General features: G+C 42.8%; 1 protein-coding gene across 1 annotated transcript in view; it reads left to right on the top strand.

The window, feature by feature from the left end:
* Positions 1-20,752, top strand: part of LOC115476807 (IgGFc-binding protein-like) — a 388,452-nt gene that overhangs the window by 44,128 nt on the left and 323,572 nt on the right. Inside the window, exons 6-7 of the mRNA XM_030213382.1 lie at positions 4,661-5,228; positions 6,366-6,958. Coding sequence (XP_030069242.1) covers positions 4,661-5,228; positions 6,366-6,958 — 1,161 coding nt within the window. The remainder of the gene's footprint in view (positions 1-4,660; positions 5,229-6,365; positions 6,959-20,752) is intronic.

The raw sequence follows: 20,752 nt of genomic DNA, 5'->3' as shown, positions 1-20,752 counted from the left end.
CTATAGAGCCTCTCCAGCATTTGTTTTGACTACAAAGATTACACATGGTATCACAGGCAGGAGGCTTCTGACACTGGCCAGAACTGTTCGTCCTTCCATAAAACACAAGTCTCAAGAGCCATTATTAGTCATCAGGTTTTTATTAGGACTTCAAACCTTCGAACACAGACTTGGCTTTCCCTGCCCCATTAACCCTACAGTATCCATAACAAAGGTGGCGTAAGTCTATCTGTCTCCTCCAGGTTTCCTCTCATTTAGTCCAGCCCCAGGCTCCCCAAGCTTATCCCCAGGCTCCTCAAGCTTATCTCCATCAGGGTTTTGGAGTCAACATTCCCGCTCCTGCATCCTATTACTCTCTTTTCCACTTTTTATTGTTTACAGTTCTGTTTTGAGTTTGTTCCCTCCAGGCTTCTTCACAGTTAATAAAAACATTTCCCCCAACTGTTCCCCTTCTCTTGATTTCTTCCCTCTGTTTCAACTTATGGGAATTCTTGCCCTTATACACCTGGGCCCTGTTTCTTAGGGTATGCCCTACTCGTTCCTTCAGTCTTCTTGATGTTTTGATACCCCTATTACTTTCAGTTTTTTCCTCTGATTTGGGGAGTTCATCACACCCTTTCCTCTCTGTAGTCCCCTTTGGGATATTCTTTTTCTTACATTTGGCTTGGGGTAACTGCCTGCTCCCTCTAAGGGTCATCTTTTTATATGAGGGACTTTCTCGTACCACCCCTTCGCTTACCCTCTTCTGACACAGGGGTTCCCTGAAACCATTTGGGCCCCCTACCACAGGGGTCTCTTTTTCCAGGGGTAAATCTAACCTAAGTGAAGCAAGGCATACATAATACATAAAATGAGGTAAAGTAGAACAGCCTAGGTGTATAGGGAAATCAAACATAAGCAGCCTAGCTGCACATCTCAATACTAGCAGAGCAATGCAAACATATGGCATACAGTAGAACACAATACACTAGGCAAAGGGCCCACCCTAGCAGGTTAAAGACAAACAGGCAATACTTGGCTGACAGAGGTAACACCACTAGTGGTTAAGGAAATGGTTCATTCTGTCAGTACACTCAGATGAGCCGCTGAACAACTGCGGCAAGCAAGCTCCCTTAAAACCAGAGTGGAGCAGAAGCAAAACAAAGGAAAAAGAAAGAGTCTCTTGAGGACCTTCACCACAGGTAGAGGCCAGAGCGGTCACTCCGCTCACAGAAGACTAGGGATGTCACCTAAGACAAGCAAACAGTCACTGAGGCTCCCGAGCCGGATGCTGCCAAGGCAAGCAAGATAAAGTAAAAAAGCCTGAGCCGCCACTCCCAAGGCAAGCAAGGTGAAGAAGCCAAACCTGAGCCGATGCTCCCAAGGCAGAAGACACAGCACAGCACCCAAGGGCCAGGAACAGCCCACGCGGACCCCTCCGCACTCCAAGCACTGCTCCCTCGTCCAGAGATACCTCAAGACATGGCCTCAGCTGCTGCACCTGCAGCACTCTCCGTCATCCAGCCCACACAGTCCCAAACACAGCACAAAGCCACTTGCTGCATACAGCAGCCAAGGACTCACGGTGGGTGACTGGATTCTCAGCTGAGGCACGGGAGGCTCTGGACTCACAGGCTTGGCAGCAGGCTTCACTGGACCCAAGCAAAGGTGAAAGCTGTAGGCAGAGCTTTTACTTCTTAGGACTACCTCGCTTGAAAACGGGCTTCACAGGAACACAGCATTAAGTGAAAGCTGTAGCAAAGCTTTACCTCTCAGGACTACCAGGCTTGAAGGCAGACTTCCACTGGAACACAGCATAAGGAGAAAGCTGTAGCAAAGCTTTACCTCTCAGGACTACCTGGTTTGAAAGCAGAATTCCACTGGAACATAGCATAATGGAAAAGCTGTAGGCAAAGCTTCAGGCCATGGCCTTGCAAAGAAACAGAAGTTGGAACTAGCAGAGCCCAGGCAGGCCTGGGCCCAATCAAGGATAATTGCCAGAACACTGAACACTCTCAGAAGCCAGCTTAAGAAGTGCTCAGTGCTGATGACATCACCAGCTTGGCCTCCACCACTCTACAGTGACCCCACAAGTCACTGACTGGAACTGCAGGTAATTTTAGAAGGTTTAGAAGGAGGAACAGGGCACTGACGAGCAAGGCGTAGACATCGACGACGACGACGACCATGACAAACCCCAATTGAGAAGGATGTAATATATTGTATTGATCCAAATAATCAGTAAGCTAAGAAGCCACTACTCCTTCCATAAGCTTACACAATAAAGGAATGGAGGCAGTAGACTAGACTCCTTAATGTTCTTAATAATGGGGGTAACAATGATTTCTCCTATATATGAAGGAAAAATCCCAGATTCTAAAGATGACTGCAACTAATTCAGTATTGATATTTTAAATTTACAAGATCCTGTTTTCATAATATAAGGAGATTAGCATGCAGTTAACCAGAGTGTAGAATATCACTGTAAAGACTCAGAACTCTTGAACCAAAATCTCCTTTAATGCAAATTCAAACAAGAGGACGTGCTGGACAAGAGTCTGTGCCTTGCAGAACTGGGAGTCTATTCTCTACCAACTCACCCTGTATACAAGGGGAGCTGGGAGGTCTCAGCACCAATCTGAGAGAATAGATGCTCTGAATACTTCCCTATGAAGAAAGACTAAGGAGGCTAGGGCTATTCAGCTTGGAGAAGAGATGGCTGAGGGGAGTCATGATAGAGGTATATAAAATAATGAGTGGAGTGGAACAGGTGGATGTGAAGCGTCTGTTCACGCTTTCCAAAAATACTAGGACTAGGGGGCATGCGATGAAACTACAGTGTAGTAAATTTAAAACAAATCGGAGAAACGTTTTCTTCACCCAACGTGTAATTAAACTCTGGAATTCGTTGCCGGAGAATGTGGTGAAGGCGGTTAGCTTAGCAGAGTTTAAAAAGGGGTTGGACGGTTTCCTAAAGGACAAGTCCATAAACCGCTACTAAACGGACTTGGAAAAATCCAAAATTCCAGGAATAATATGTATAGAATGTTTGTATATTTGGGAAGCTTGCCAGGTGCCCTTGGCCTGGATTGGCCGCTGTCGTGGACAGGATGCTGGGCTCGATGGACCCTTGGTCTTTTCCCAGTATGGCATTACTTATGTACTTATGTACTTTTAAACTGCTAAAAACTTGGTTATTTTACAGTAGCTTGAAGGTGAAGCATACAACAAGGTACAGCAAGTCAGCTTACAGTTCTTAGAAAAGCATGCTGCAGACACTCTCTCAACCTCACTGGAGAGAGAGAAGGGGTGGGCTACTAGCTCAGTATACACAGGGACAAGGAGCAGCTAACAGGAAAAGGCCCATATGACATAGGGAACAAGAATATGTGCTCATGAAGAGCCTATCACAGAGCACCTCACAAAGACTAAAATTTGTAGTCCAAAGGCACTTCTTGCCTTACTTAAGGGCACAAGCACTGAAAACTGTTACAGGCAATGCAATCTGATATAAACAATGTCCAACCTATATATATAAACAACATGTGCCCTGCCTCCATTGCAAATGGGGGCAGAGCACTGGAGGTCTATGTTACTAGCCTCAGCCTTTGCGTTCCCCCCCTCCAGACTTTCCTTCTGTAGTGCAAGCTCCCCAAGTTGCTGAACAACTTCTTTATATTCAGATTCCAGGGTTCATTTATCTTCTACCAAAGTAGTTTCTACAACCTAGCTGTGATCTAACAGCCTCAAGGAGGAGGAAGAAATGTGAGATCCAAAAAGATAACTGGGAATCAAGGATTACTCCTAGGTAGTGAAAAGATATAATTTGTATGCGTTAATGTACAGCAATATTAGGTGCCCAAATATACATTAGTTTTCATTAAGGCCATTTGGGCACCCAAGTATCCATACAGAATAGGGTCTCCCCATTACCGGGATTCCTAAATGGAGGCACCTTGTTATAGAATTGACCCCCCCACCTCCCTAGTGCTGAAAATCAGTGCTAAGTTACTAATGTTCCCTGCCCTAAATCTGCTCCTAATGCAACTCACTTTTTATGCTCCTAAATTTAGGAGTTTAGTGAAACACTGGTTATAAATTTAGGTGCTGAGCCATAATAAATTTTCAAAGAGGCCAATTTAGGAGCATGACTCTTAAAGTTAGTAGCATAAATCCTTTGAATACTGGGCCCTAAATCATCACTAAACGTTTTGAAAATGTAGTCCCTCATGTAGGGCTTTCACACTGGTAGCTTAAATTTTAATATTCCAGTAGACACAACTCACTGCTGCTCCAAATATATAGCATAGATAAAGTCTGCAGTAATATCAGAGGTTGAGTTCCCACTATTGTGATGCTGTTGGAATCAATTCTTAGTATAATGCTAAAGACTAAAGAAGAAGGAAAGAGTTGAGATGTAAACCAAACTCTTATGGTGATTGATAACAAGGTTCATTTACAGAAATATTTCTACCTACAAGATACATGGCATTTACCCTTTAAGCAGAAGAATACCAGGCACGTAGAAAAGCTATGACTGGTCTAGCTCAAAAAGTTGTTCATGGAGAAAACTGCAGGGATGAGACAATTTAAAATCTATTTATCACTCACTCAGCATGTTGCCTGATTGTTATGGAAGTCAGAAAGGTCTTTCTTAATGTTATTTTTCTGTTATTTCCAGCTGAATGGAGTGTTGATCAACATGCCATATGCAATGCCCACTGGGGAACTCTCCATTTACAAATCTGGTTGGTATGCAGTTCTAGAAACCAACTTTGGACTAAGAGTGACCTACAATGGTGAGTCCCGTGTGACAGTCACAGTGCCAGGTACCTATGCTGGAGCAGTCTGTGGGCTTTGTGGAAACTTCAATGGAAACCAGAGAGATGAGTTTATCATGAAGGATGGCAGTGCAACAACACACTCTAATATCTTTGGTAAAAGCTGGAAGGTTAAAGATATCCAGGGCTGTAGTTCAGGTACTGAGGACAACTGCATAGGTCTTATGGACATTGAACAACAGCAGAGAAAGAGTGGCAGAGAATGTGGACTCATCATAGCCAAAGATAGCCCTTTCCGAGAATGCCATGATAAAGTCAATCCAGAAGACTATTTCCAAGACTGTGTTTTTGATTTCTGTGCTTACAAAGGGCGCCAGGATATCATATGCCAAATGATTGCCAGCTATGTTGTGGCTTGCCAAGACATTGGTATCAATATCTATTCCTGGAGATCGGCCCAGTTCTGCAGTGAGTATGCTTGGTTTAGGCCATTTGTCTTTGATGTATTTACAGTTTACAGCTTATTTAAGAAATTTGTCGCACTGCTTTACCACTGGGAGGGGCTGAGTACCATATAAGGAGTATTTTCCCTTATATGGTGCTTAGCCCCTCTCAGTGTATCCCAGGAGGCACCGGGCAGGGGCTGGGCACCACCATTTTGAGAAGGGTTGGCTAGAGACAGGAGGGAGTAGGTGTTGTCCCTGCCCTCCTGCGTCCAATACTTGCAAGTTATGGTGAGGGGAGGGGAGGGAGGGGGCCACTAGACCTCCACTGATTTTGATTTGCACAGGGGGGGCTCAATAAAGGGTCCACTGGACCACCAGGGTTTTTTTTTTGTTCTGAGGGGGATTGAGAGGGGGCCCGCTGGACCACCAGGGAGGTTTTAAAAGTTTTGAAGGGGGTCAGAGTTTTAACGGTTAGAGGGGTTGGGGTCTTCTGGACTACCAGGTTAGGAAGGGGTCGGAAGGGGGTCCACTGGACCACCAGGGATACTGTGCAAAACTTAACAACAGCTCCAGACCTGTCATTAAGTTTTGCACATTAAAGGTAAGCATTCAGTGCATGGAAATGTCTGTGCATTGGCCAAAATGCTCATTTTAATAATGATGAGCTTGTTGTACTAGATTTGTATAAGGTTATCGGTAGCTGCTCTGAGGAATAGTAAAAGGGACGCAGAACCCCTTTTCTGCATTAGACGTTAAATAATGTTTGTTTTAGACTGGCTACAACCAGTCTAAAGCAAATTTTGCAAGCACGGTAAGCTTTATGCATCGGGCCTTCGGTCTGCCAGCACTGTCTAGAGTGTGAAAGTTGACTGGGGGGGGGGGGGGGGTGAAGGTTTTGAGAGAGAAGAAGAGATACTGGATTGTGTGTGGAGGGGGAGGCAGTAGAGGGAAAATTGCTGGACCAAGATTTTCGTGCCCTTTATCACCAGGTGCTCTGAGCCAGTGCTCACCTGGTACTAATGAAGTGAAAAGCTGGAGGTTTGACTAATTTAAAATATTTACATCCATCCAGCTAAAATCTGCATCATTAGAATTCTGGGATTGTTTCATGGCAAGACCTCCAGAAAGGATATACTGTTATTCCTTTTTGTAATTTCAGGTCCAAGTTGCCCAGAAAACAGTCATTATGAGGTGTGTGCCACAGACTGTGCCAGGACATGCTACAGCTTTACTTTGTCAGTTAGTTGCAGCAGCACCTGCAAGGAAGGATGTGTGTGTGATGCAGAATTTGTCCTCAGTGGGAATCAGTGCATTTCCCTTGGTCAGTGTGGATGTGTTTATAATAGCACTTACTATAACTCTGGAGAAGTTTTCTATCCAGAATGCAGCCAAGAATGCACCTGCACAACTGGAGGAATGGTTGAATGTAAAGCCTTCTCCTGCCAGGCCAATGAGGAGTGCATGGTGAAAGATGGTGTCCCTAAGTGCCATCCAGTTGATTCTGCAATATGCTCAATTGCCGGAGACCCTCATTACCACTCATTTGACGGTGTCACCTTTGACTTCCAAGGTAACTGCACATATATCCTTGCAAAAGCTTGCTTGGGCGATAACAGTACCTTGGTGACTTTCTCCATCAATGTGAGAAATGAAAAATGGGGAAATGGAAGAGTATCTGTGACCAGGTCGGTGACTCTTGAAGTCTACAGTTATACTCTTGTTCTCCAGCAGAAGAAGACAGCACTCATTATGGTAAGCAAAATTATTTTATTAGGGGTCAATTTTTATTCTGTGTGGCAAGGGCTCGAAAGAAAAGTTTGAAAGAGGAACTCCCCCAAAGAGTTTCCCTTTCAAAATTGAAGGACTGATATGGAATGTGGTCACTTGTGTACCATCATAATTTGCAAATGTCAGAAAATTTCTTTGATCAAAATATTGACAAGGTGAGGGAGATGAGAGTAAAGCTTAATTTACCGCAGGAATCACTAATCTGCAGTAATTCAACAATGCAAATTAATAACCCCTGTGATATATGAATAATGCAACTTGTAATTAACCTCACAAGCTGCATTATTCTGCTGCTTGGGAGCATTGGGACACTAATGTACAGCCTGATGCTTCTGGGGAGCCATCTTAAAGGGGCCAGATCTGTATTAATATAAAAACCAGACTTTCCTTCTCCTCTCCCCCTCTAGCAAACCCCTCCCCTAAATGGACTCACCACCCCCTTCAAATAAACCCTCTGTCCAAGCCCCTTCATTACATTACGTAAATGCTTATATTCAGCAGTAGCCCTTAGAATTCGATGTAGATTGCAGAAATATTAAACAGGCAGAACCTGCGAGCTAACATGGCAAGAATACAAAAACAGTATCATATATCTATTATTGACAAAACTAACCATAAAACATATTAGGATAGAAACTTATTAAATAGGAAGGTGTTATGGAAATTTTCCTCTTACCGAAGAAACTCGCAGAACTCTGGGTTCAATCATATAAAGATCTTTATTTGTAAATCAATCCTACATGCAGGGAGACCACTGAACATAAGGAAAACACAGTCGGTAGTCTCTCTATACTGATTCAATATAACCTTAAATAGCCAGGAATACTGTTATCTCACAATCACCAGGTGCTATAGTTCTGGTTAACAAATAAGAGAAGAAAGAAAATACATGATTCCTTTCCTTGCCCTTCCAGCTACTTTTTAGATAAGGCATATACACCTCCTTCATTCTCTTAGTTAATTAAAACATTCTAAACTCCTGAGATGATTCCGGCCTACTTCTTTGCTAACAAACTAGTTAATTATAAGCATGACATATATTTGACCTTTCTTCTCAGTGATTATATTCTGCAGAAAGGTCTGATACAATTCTATTATTCTACAGCATGTAAACTCTATAACAAAGTAAGCGTAATCAATATATATAGAGAGAAAGAATGATCTTGATTTCCATTACATTTCCTCCCTTTTCATTCTATATGATATTCTTGTATGTTAGAAGTAAAAAAATACAATCTGAACATTTACATGGAGTGGAATTCAAACAAACGAATAGCTTACATGGGTGTTTTTGGAGAAGTGAGCCCATTAATGGTGGATATTTGAACCTTGGAATCTGTCACTAAATAGGAATTGTGACTCCTATAAACAAAGAATTTATCACTTTTACTTTGTTTGCTCCTGCTCATATCTTGCATATAGTTGCTAGGTATTCACTCTTTCATCAAGTTTCTGTGGTCATCGGGCATCAGTTCCATTAGGCTTCTGGTGGCTTTGGGCAGAGTCTGGCTTTGCTCTAGTTAGGCTTGCAACCACACTCACATGCCTTCAATCACGCAAGTATGATATGCACCACCCCTAGAGACCAGCTCCATCTCCAACTGCTCAGGGACAGATTGCTCCCAAGTTAATGCCATATGGTCATTTAGAGTAAAACATTATAGCCTCTTCTGGATCTTGGTGAAATTTTCTTTTAACCCAGCATACTAGCCAAATCATTAGTATCACAGTGAGCAACTGACCAATCAATACCACCACAAAGGGATGGAATAATCTATTCAGCACATTATTCTCAGTAACTGACTTTCCAAGGAAAATACTCCACCTTTTCCAAAGGCTAACTTTCCTTCTAACATTGGTTTGCAATCAAAAATGTGATGTTCCTGCATATAATCATGACACACTATGTCCTGGAGTCATTTATCTTCTGTTAAACCCTTTGGTTTCAGTTCAACAGGTTCATGGAGACTCCTGGATCTTCCCAAGCATTAATCTAGTGTGAATCTTATTTATCACTTGACATTTATCATTGAGATGTTCAGGAACATCTTCGATCTGTTGATACATGGTCTTTTTCATTGATGTATCAATCCATCTTTGAACCAGTCCTCTGAGGCAGGGAATGCAGCAACATCCACAAGTAACCAAAATGGCTGCAGCTACAGCAATTGATACTAATGTTGAAGATATGAGTCCACTCCATTTTCCCAACCAGTTTTCTATCCATGTGGTAAAGGAGTCAGTGATTTCAGAATTTTTTGCCAGTTCTTCGGATAAGGCAGTCAATCCATCAAGGGCCTTGGTGTTGTTGGGTATGTACATGCAACAGAAGTCTCCAAACATTTTGCAGACTCCACCTTTCTCTGCCAACAACATATCCAGTGCCATTCTGTTTTGCCAGGCCATAAGTGATGTGGCGCCCAACTGTTCTGCAATGCCTTTTATAGCATCTCGAGTATAGTTCACAAACCTCTGTTGATTGTAATAGATGTAGTTGATGCAATCAACATTTTTGTTGAGTGAGGCCCACCAGAAAAATACTGATTCAAATCCTGCTGCAATCTGGTTTCTGGCTTTGAATTCATTAGGAACTCCACGAGGAACTCCTATTTCATCAATGTATATTTTGGTGTCAAAGGATCCTTTTGGAGTTGTTGATCGACGTTTTCTAGATTCATGGCCTATTTCAAGATCCTCTTTCTTTTCTGACTGTGTGGTTAGTAGATGGAATGGCATAAATAATTGAATCAGAGTACAAGTCCCGTGCCACAAGATGGGTAGCATGGTTCAAATTTTCTTATCCCCACACATCCACCATATATCTGTTCTTCCTTGGTTTTGATTCAGGAACCAGTGGGTGGAGTAGTTTAAGTTGTCTTTTTCAACACTAAATTTCAACATTAAATTTCTTCCTGCTGGTCCTTTCCTGAAGAAACAGGTATAGTTTCTCGGATATGCACTAACTGAAGGTGGTACCTCTGTTCCTTTCACTGGTGGAAACAACAAGGACAACATAGTGCATTTCTGCCTTTTTTTGGGTCATAGTTTCCATGGAACAATTGGATAATACATTGGAGGCCTTCGGGGTCATTGTTGTGGGTTAGGCGAAAAGGTATGGTCCCCAGTGAGGGTCTTGCTTGCACAAGCGATACATTTTGATTTGTTAGTTTTGAGGGCAGTATATTTTGTCCATTCAAGCCACTCATTCTTATCTGCATAATCAGTTTCCATAGCCAGTTTCTCTTAGTAACGTTTAAAAAAAGTCATACCTCAGGTGACATCTCTCTTTTTCTGGTTTCATTTGCCATCCGTGATTTTACCTGGATGAAAAAATGTCCCACAGGGTGTGTTCCGGATACATAAACTCCTATAGCAAAAAGCCGCTGATCCTTCATCTTTGGCTCATCAAGGTTGATTAGCAGCTTGTTACATGTTTCTCTAGAGATGCACTCGGAGGCTGCTTTCTTAATCATTTTAAGTCTCTTTTGTGGAGACTTAAAATACCTGTGGAGTCCAGGTATTTAGGCAAATTGTTTCCCTATGAGGGTCCAGTATTCCATACTACAAACTTCCAGGCTATGCATTGATTGCGTCTAGCCGTATTTACAGGGACATAACATATATTTATCTGCCTTTGTTAGCTTGGAGGCAGATTCTTGGTTGTCACATTTATTTTCTATCAGGGTGCAGAAATCTATCTCTATTGTGGAGGTCTCTCCTAGAAAAAATGTGAAGTTGAAAGGTTTAACCTGTATCCCAGTATTTTCCCCAATCTGTTGGGTCTTGTGTATTTCTCGCTAAGCCATAATGTCCTTTTCCTCTCAGAACCTGAAAGGCTCTACTGTACTTAATTCCATCCATCAGGAAGAAGATTAATACAATGATTAGGACTCCCACTATGCCTCCAAGAATCAATTGACAATTCCGATCTGAAATATCTCTGGATATTTCTCGGGATGTCTCCCTTTTTACCAGCCCAATTATAGTATGCTTCATTTCAATCTCTTCTTCAGAGTTCAGGCCTGCTATAGTACCTTATATCTCTTTTGGCCTGTTGGTTTCTTCACTGGGGTTGAGACGAACCCTCCCTATTGGATGGATCCCCCTTTGTAACCGGACTCTGGCCTCGAGAAAATGTGGTTTAGGGCAGTCCTGAGTTCTCTGTCGGGTCAGGAATCCATTTACAGTGAGTTTGATGAATCCAGGAGTTCCTTTCTGCAATTTTGACTGCTGTCGGTGTCGTCAGGAGGACCTGGAAGGGGCCTTCCCACCTATTGCTGTACCAGTGCTTCTTCTTGATCATTTTCACTAGTGCCCAATCTCCTGGCTTCACAGCGGTATCTCCTGGCTTCAAGGATTCACCTGGAATGAAATTGGCAGAATACACTTCCTTGTTAGTTAACATTGTTTTCATATAATGTGACAAGGTGTATTCGGCTTCCTCATCATCTCACTGGAAGGGTTTGAATTGTAGTATTATATATGGCCTGCCAAATAATATCTCAAAGGGTGTGAGTCCTGTCTGTATGAGCTGAAGGGGTAATGTGCATATGTAATATGACCAGTGGTAGGCAGTATATCCAATTCTTTCCTGTCTCTGTCATTGTTTTCCTGAGTTTACCTTTCAAAATTCCGTTATGTCTTTCTACCAGCCCGGCTGACCTGGGATGGTATGCACAGTGATTTTTAAGATCTATTTGTGTTTGGCCATCAGAGTGATAGTGGAATTTACAAAATGGGGTCCATTATCACTATATATTTTTTCAGGGATGCCATATCTTTGAATTATTTCTTTCACCAGGGCTTTTGCAACTGTTAAAGCATCTGGTTTATGGCTTGGAAAAACCTCAACCCATTTTGAAAACATGTCAATTATCACTAGACAGCACTTTTTCCCCTCACATTTATGCAATTCAATAAAGTCCATACAGATGTGTTGAAAAGGGTATTTTGGTGTGGGAAAAGTACCTCTGTGTGGTCTGAGATTACCCTGTGCATTGTGTTTCAGGCATATAAGGCATTCAGCACAGAATATTTTAGAGTAATTTGAAAACCCATATGCTGTGAATGTTTTAGATATTATTTGTACCATCCCTCCTGTTGAGGCATGGCTAGGCGCATGACTCACTAAGGCAGCATATCTAAAAAGGTTTCAAGGGAGGATATATTTCCCCTCGGGGCAAAAGAAGATGTCATCCTTAATAGTGCCCCCCCTTGTTTTTCCATAGTGTTTTTTCAGTTAGGGGAGAAGATCTCTGCATATCCCTAAGGATACTTAGATCAAGAAGTGTGTCTGTAGCTGTCCCTATTATATAGGCAGCATTTTCAGATGCTGCTTCCTTTGATGCTAGATCTGCTTTAGCATTCCCTCTGGAGATCTCATCGGTATTCTTAGTGTGGGCCAAGCATTTGCAAATTGCAATTTTACTAGGTAGTTGGATAGCATCCAAAAGATCCAAAATCAATTCTTTGTGAGTTATTTCCTTTCCTGTGGATGTAGCCATCCCTCTATTCTTCCATTGTTGTGCAAATAAATGGACTGTAGAAAAAGCATATTGGCTGTCTGTGTAGATATTTACAATTTTATCTTTTCACAACTTACAGGCATGTGTAAGTGCAACCAGTTCAGCTCCTTGGGCAGAATAATGTTTTGTCAAGGCTTTAGTTACTAAAATGTTGTCTAGCATGACCACAGCATAACCAGTGGCATTTGAGCCATTGGTGTTACGCTTGCTTGACCCATCAACAAACATTGTCAGGTCTCTGGGTGAATAAGGGGTGTCTCTTAAGTCTGCCCTCGGTAAAACTCTCTCATCAATTTTTTGTAAGCAATCATGTGGTTCGCCATCTACAGGTGTTGGCAGAAGAGTAGAGGGTTTCAAGGTAGTGAAATCACTCTATAACAAGGCGAGGTTGAGATAATAAGACAGTCATACAGGACAAATGTCTTGAGGGGGATAAATAAGAAATCTTATTTTGCAATAAAATGACTGCAACCGCATGTGGAACATGAGTGTGAGAGCATGAAATAACACTAATGTAGCCGATGCTTGAACTGCCATTGCTGCAGCAATGACAGCTTGCACACAGGGTGGGAGGGCTCTGGCTACAGGATCTAGCCTGGTGGAGTAGTATGCTAAGGGTCTCTGTTTTCCTCCGTGGTCTTGGGTAAGGACGGAAGTCATGAATCCATTTTTACAGTCTACAGTTTGGATAAATGATTTGGAATAATATGGCAGTCATAGGACCAAAGAGCTTACTAACACTTGTTTGATCTTTATGAAAGCAGCTTCAGCCTGCTCATTCCACATTATAACATCAGAGGCTGCCAAGGGGGTGTCATATATCAACTCTGTAAGAGGAGCTGAGAGCTCAACATACCCTGCAATCCAGCTTCTACAAAAATTAGTCATGCCTAAAAAAAACATCATTTGTCTTTTAGTGATTGGTTTTGGGACCTGTAGGATTGCTGTCTTTCTCTCATCATCCAAATGCTTACCTTCCTGTGAGAAGTTGTAGCCCAAATACTTTACCACAGGTTGCCACAGCTGAAGATTAGATTGATTTACCTTATGACCTTAGTGGCTCAAAAATGTAAGTAGGGCTAGAGTATCTTTTTTACATCTTTCCTCAGTATTTGGCTGTCACAGGGTGGGGTGAATTTGGCAAGATTTGCAGACATGGCCTGGGAAAAGATGGTGGGAGATTCACAGTAACCCTGAGGTATTCTAGTATATGTATACCTCATATTGTCAAAAGTGAAGGCGAACCAGAATTGGCTATCTGGATGTATCCTCACACTAAAGTAGGCATTGCTAATGTCTACAATAGAGAAAAATCTATGCTCTGGTTTTAAATCATTTAGTAAAGTGTGAGGGTCAGGTACAGTGGGTGCTCGTGGGATCACTGCTTTGTTAACTGCTTGAAGATCCTGTACCATTCTCCAGGCTGATGAAGGGGTGGGGGGCTTTCTTTACAGGAAACAAAGGAGTATTGCATAGGAAGTCTGGACAGGGTATCAGGACTCCTGCTTTTAGCAACTCCCCAATTATGGGGCGAATGCCTTCAACTGCTTCAGGCTTCAAAGTATATCGTCTTTGGTGGGGTTTGAAAATAGTTTTGGGAGTAATTTGTACTGAGGGAGCCTCTTTTTTTAGGCCCACATCTGCACTGCCCTTGGACCACAAATGATCTGGGATCCCCTGAAGAGCCTCCTCCCTATCAGGAGTGAGGGTCAGTAGTTGTCATGTTTTTACTCTCTGTTGGGTCTGTTCCCTGAGATGGACTCCAGGCTGCGCAGTTGTCACCCAGTTCAGAGTTTGTGAGAAAGCTTTCATGGTTGGATTATATTCAACTCCTTTTTCTCTTGGCTCCCATCCCTGGCTTTTAACATACTTTGTAATGAAGTTCCCTATGTCCTGCCATCTACCAGCTTTAGGTTTAGTAAGAGAGATAGGAGGCTCATAAGGAGATCGATACAACTTCTGAGGGTTTAGGTCTGTTGGAAAAGTAGAAAAGGAGTGGGGAAGATAGGCTCTTTCCAACCAGAGAGACAGACGTATGATTAAAAATAGTTTATTGATAGCATCAAACAAATATATGACTCAACACAGCTGTGTTTCGGCGCCATAGCTCCTTCTTCAGGAGTCTACAAAATTAAATATAAAAAATCAAATATAAAAACATGAAAGTAAACATAAACCACAAGATAGAAAAATAGTACAAAAAAACAATCAGGTACTAGTAAATCAATATGACATAATGTGCAACCGTGGAACGACGTACTTTCCTATAACGATGAGTATTTGAATTACCTCATGCAAGAAACAGACTTTACAGAGGATAAAGAGTCTCATCCACAAGATGTTTTGATGGACTTATGGAAAGATGTTATTGAACATAGAAAGAATATTATTAGAAATGATTTACATTTTATTAGCATGATAAATTATTGCAGGGCGAAAAAGATCCCAAGAGGTCTTCGCATTATGAAACAACCAACCATGTTTTTAGACAATCAAAATGTTTTAGATAAATTGTGTTGCATTTTAAGTGTGCCTTAGGCCTTATGATTTTAATTGCAGAAACAGCGAAAAAAAAGAGTATATCTCTGAAAGAAAAATATGATGATAAAATCACTACCCTTGGAAAGAGGACAATAATTTTAACACGATCAATACTGACATAGAACATAGATTTCATGGTTTCAAATCTGAATTAAGAGAAGTAAAAAAAAAAGGAAACTCATACGAGATGAGGGCGACTATAAAAGGGGTTTGATTTACCCCTTCTCTAGAGCTAGACCTTATATTCCTAAAAAGGATAACTTTTAAAAACATATCACTAAAAAGGCTACTAAAAAGGCTACTCTACCTTCCAGTATCTAGTCACCCACAGAAAGAAGTAGGAAATGCATTAGGAACGAATCAAGGGACCAATACAGATCACCCCTCAATAGTCCTGTGGAGTCACCTATCCAACCTGCACAATCAGATAGAAGGATCACCAGATCTTCTCCTGTCCAGAATGAGGCCCCTTTTCAGATGGCTTTTTTGGAGAAGATCTGGCCGAAAGACACCCGGGAAATTCCTCCACTATTTCATAACAATCTCCATGGTGCCTCACAGATGCAGAACCAATTCCCACAGAGAGAAACAAGGAGAGGAAGAGGAAGAGGCGTAACCTGCCCGTATTTTCCAGTCCACAGAGCACCACGCCGAGACAGCTGGAGATAGAAGTTCCAGTCTTCAACTTATCAGATACACTTCTTGATTCTGTCGAAACTTCAGTATTACAAAAGGGTTAGACTTTCGTCCCTACTCAATCTTACAATGCCTTTCAAACCCGGGTCGATCTTTTTAAGTTCTCAAGGAAACTTCAAATTATCCACTGCTTTTCTAAACATCCAACTAATACCGACTTATCAGTTGTTAAGAAACCATCTACACGGGTTTCTCCTGGTCCCACAGATCCACTAATCCAAGTATTTAATGCATGCATTGAACAGGACCTTCATAAAATTGAAACAATGAAAAGGCCTCACTATTATAACTTGACCAGAGATGAGAAGAACGCTATACATCATTTGGCAACCAACGATCAGATTGTGATCAAACCCGCCGTCAAAGGCGGAGGGATAGTCATATTCAATAGATCTGATTATGTTACAGAGATAGAGAAACAAATAAATGATGGAGAATATTATATACCCTTAGCCTCTGATCCAACAGTGAATCTACAAAAGGATATTGATTCAATAGTGGACTTTGCATCAAAGGCAGGATACATAACTCACAAAGAGGCTAGTTTTCTTCGTACTACCAATCCCATTACACCCACCATTTATGTGTTGCCTAAAATTCATAAATCACTCACTCATCCTCCAGGTAGGCCCATCATATCTGGGAATGGTTCTATTCTCGAAGCTCTAGCTATTTTTGTAGATTTCTTCTTGAGACCTATATTCCCAAGATTCCATCATTTATACAACACACATGATTAACCTATTACATGATTTTGACTGCGATTTCGAAAACACCCTCATGGTCACCCTAGATATTGACTCTCTGTATACGAATATCCCTCAGTTTGAAGCGCTCCAGATAATTGAAGAAACATTGAGAGATCGCACCACCCATATGCGAATTCCCAATAGATTCATTTTGACCCTAGCCAGTATAGCACTCACTAATAATTTTTTTCTGTTTTCAGGATCATTTTTATCAACAGATCAAGGGAACAGCCATAAGTTTGACCATGGCTCCCGATATAGCCAACTTATATGTTGCTAACTTTGAAGAAACATTCCTGAAAGATCATCCATACAAACAGCATGTCCTCTTCTATAAGAGATATATTGATGACATTTTTTTAATATGGAGAGGCGATTCCACATCATTTCAAGATTCACTATAGTCCAGAGGAGATTAGTTTTCTAGACCTTATGATACATAAAGATTCATATCATTTCACAACTACCCTCCACAGAAAACCCACCGATAGTAATGCTTTTCTTCACTTTACCAGCTATCATCATCATACCTTAAAAAAGAATTTACCACTTTGCCAGTTTTTACGCCTCAAAAGAGTTTGTACTAATTTCGAAGAATTTACACAACAATCAAACTTGATGGCATGTAGGTTTAAAAATAGGGGTTACCCTATGAAACATATAACAGCTGGATATGCAAGGGCTGCTTTTGTGGACAGAGATGGTTTATTACCCATCAAACCGAAGAGACCAACACTTGACATAGTGTGTACACTGAAATTCTCTCATTTGGCTAGACAGATACAAAATTCCATCAGAAAGAATTGGTATATTCTGGAAGGACACAAATGTTTTAGGGACAAACGTTTAGTGGTGGCATATTCCCGAGAAAGGAATTTGAAGGAGATCCTTGTGCCCTCATGTCCACCAGAAGTTACACCTGGTAACACCAGAGCTGATTTCTCCAGCCACACTCGCTGCGGGACGTGCAGCATGTGTGTACATGCCCTTGAAATCAGTTTACTAATCCTAGCACCAACAGAGCATACACCTTGAAACACAACTTAAATTGTACAACATCTAATGTCATGTATATCATACTCTGCCAGGGCCGTGCCTAGGGTCTCTGGTGCCCCCCTGCAGACTATCAGTTGGCGCCCCCCCCCCCCCTCCGTGTGGCACAAGATGGCAAGGCTTACAAGCCTTTCTTGCGAAATACTTGATCACAAATAAGTTTTTATGATTTTTAACCGTGAAAATGATCACTCACCACTTGCCACACTGACAGGAATTGTCAGCAATATTCTTAGAAAACAAATTGCTATACATTGCAAAATAAGATAGCAGATGATAGTTACGGACGGGGAGAGGGATCTTGGGGTGATAGTATCTGAGGATCTGAAGGCGACGAAACAGTGTGACAAGGCGGTGGCCATAGCCAGAAGGTGCTAGGCTGTATAGAGAGAGGGTGTGACCAGCAGAAGAAAAGAGGTGTTAATGCCCCTGTATAAGTCGTTGGTGAGGTCCCACCTGGAGTATTGTGTTCAGTTCTGGAGGCCGTACCTTGCTAAGGATGTAAAAAAAATGGAAGCGGTGCAAAGAAAAGCTACAAGAATGGTATGGGATTTGCGTTACAAGACGTATGAGGAGAGACTTGCGGACCTGAACATATATACCCTGGAGGAAAGGAGAAACAGGGGTGATATGATACAGTCGTTCAAATATTTGAAAGGTATTAATCCGCAAACGAACCTTTTCTGGAGATTGGACGGCAGTAGAACGAGAGGACATGATATGAGAGTGAAGGGGGCAGACTCAAGAAAAATGTCAGGAAGTATTTTTTCACGGAGAGAGTGGTAGATACTTGGAATGCCCTCCCGCGGGAGGTGGTGGAGAGGAAAACGGTAGTGGAATTCAAGCATGCGTGGGATAAACATAAAGGAATCCTGTGCAGAAGGAATGGATCCTCAGAAGCTTAGCCGAGATTGGGAGGCGGGGCTGGTGTTTGGGTGGTGGGGCTAGTTCTGGGCAAGACTTCTACGGTCTGTGTCCTGAAAATGGCAGATACAAATCAAGGTAAGGTATTGTAAAGTGGATCCTCTTTTCTCCTAGGTTGCAGCCTTTTCACAAAAACAAAGTAAACAAAACCCCACTCCTGTATGGCTCCCCTTTTCCCCAAAACAACAAACACTGCTACAGCGTGCAGGCTTCAACCGCTGCTTTCTCTCCCGGTCCCCTGGAGAGTAGCAGTAAAAAGAAAAAAAAACACACGGCTTAATTTAGCCCTGGTTTCAAAACTCAGTTCAGTTTTAGCCAAGCTTCAAACACAGCTCAGTCCAGCTAGGCTTTCAAAAAACACACTGTAATGGCTTTGCGCGGGCTCAAAGCCTAGGGTCCCACCCTCTTGGTCAGTCACACTCTCTACTGACCTCCTCCCGCTTGACCCGGCTTGGCCACGCTACTGCCTTGGCTTTCTTTGAGCCAAAGCTGAAAAGTCCGTCGGCTCTTGCAGGGCGCTCTCGGGCTCAGTCAACTCCATAGGGCAAGGCTCACTATCCTCCACTCTCTCCTCAGGAGCCCAATCCATATTCTCTTCACCCCGCCCTTCTCCCAGCTGCTCACCCTTTTCTTCATTAAAGTTCTTTGGAGTCCCTTCTTTCTCCACCCACTTGTTCCACCACCTCTTCCACCAGGTTGGAGAATCAGCCTTACTCCTTCCCCTGCGGCCCTCCTCTGGAGACTCCTGGGAATGCACATAGTTTCTCTTATCCCCTGTCTCCCTTGGGGCATGCTGGGAGTTGTAGTTCTTTATTTCTAGTTTTTTCCTGGGGGATGCCTGCCTATAACGGGGGTATTCTGGCCTATCCCAGGGTTCCCTTGGGACCTTTCCTACATACTCTTTACAGTATACACAAGAAGTAGCACATATGAGTTTATCTTGTTGGGCAGACTAGATGGACCATGCAGGTCTTTTTCTGCCGTCATCTACTATGTTACTATGTAGATGTAAATTCTCAAAGTGGACATATTCCAAACACTAAAATGAAAATAAAATGATTTTTTTCTACCTTTGTTGTCTGGTGACTTTGTTTTTCTATCCATATTAGTCTGAGTCTCTGATTCTGCTGCTCTCTATCTGTTCTCTTAACTCCGTTCCCAGGGCTTCCTTTCCATTTATTTCTTTACTGTCCTCCTTTCTTCTTCATTTCTTGCCCTACATCCATAAGTAAAAGCTGTGTCCTCCTCTGTGGAATTGACTGGAGGAGGTATAACGTGGATCCAGCTTTTGCCTATTTTCTCCATCCATGTGCAGTTTTTCTCCTCTCTTCCCTTTCCCTCATCTCCATCCATGTGCATCTTCTTCTTTTTTCTTTCCTCACCTCCATCCATGTCCAGCACTTCTCCTCTCTCATCCCCTCCATCCATGTTCAACATTTCTCCTTTCTCGTCCCTCCACTGTATCCATATAAAGCAATAATTCTCTCTCCCCTCTCCTCCATCCAAGACCAGCATTTCTCCTCTCTCCCCGCCAACTCCTCCATCCATCCATGTCCAGAGAATCTCTCTTCCCTGCCCTCCCCTCTCATCCATGTCCAGCGATTCTCCTCTCTCCCCTGCTCTCCTCTCTCATCCATGTCCAGCGATTCTCTCCCCTGCCCTCTCCTCTTATCCATGCATCTTCTTCTTTTTTCTTTCCTCACCTCCATCCATGTCCAGCACTTCTCCTCTCTCATCCCCTCCATCCATGTTCAACATTTCTCCTTTCTTGTCCCTCCACTGTATCCATATAAAGCAATAATTCTCTCTCCCCTCTCCTCCATCCAAGACCAGCATTTCTCCTCTCTCCCCGCCAACTCCTCCATCCATCCATGTCCAGAGAATCTCTCTTCCCTGCCCTCACCTCCCATCCATGTCCAACGATTCTCCTCTCTCCCCTGCCCTTCATGTCCAGGGAATCTCTCTTCACTGACCTCCCCTCCATGTCCAGTATGTCTCCTCTGCCCCCTGCCCTCCCCTCTCATCCATGTCCAGCAATTCTCTCTTCCCTGCCTTCCTCTCCCCTCCCCTCCATGTCCAGCATGGAGAGGGGAGGGCAGGGTAGGGAGGCGACATGCTGGACATGAAGGGGAGGGCAGGGGAGAGAGGAGAATCGTGACTTTGGGTAAAAGATTTTGGAGCGCGAGAGCAGGAACAGAAGGGAGTGGGCAAGGGAGCGACCCTCAGGGGGAGGAATGCTGGCTTCGGCCTAACCCCTGGTAAGCCTTTCC

This window comes from Microcaecilia unicolor, chromosome 8, assembly GCF_901765095.1.
Source record: "Microcaecilia unicolor chromosome 8, aMicUni1.1, whole genome shotgun sequence".
NCBI lineage: Eukaryota > Metazoa > Chordata > Amphibia > Gymnophiona > Siphonopidae > Microcaecilia > Microcaecilia unicolor.
This window is presented reverse-complemented; position numbering and strand designations above follow the sequence as displayed.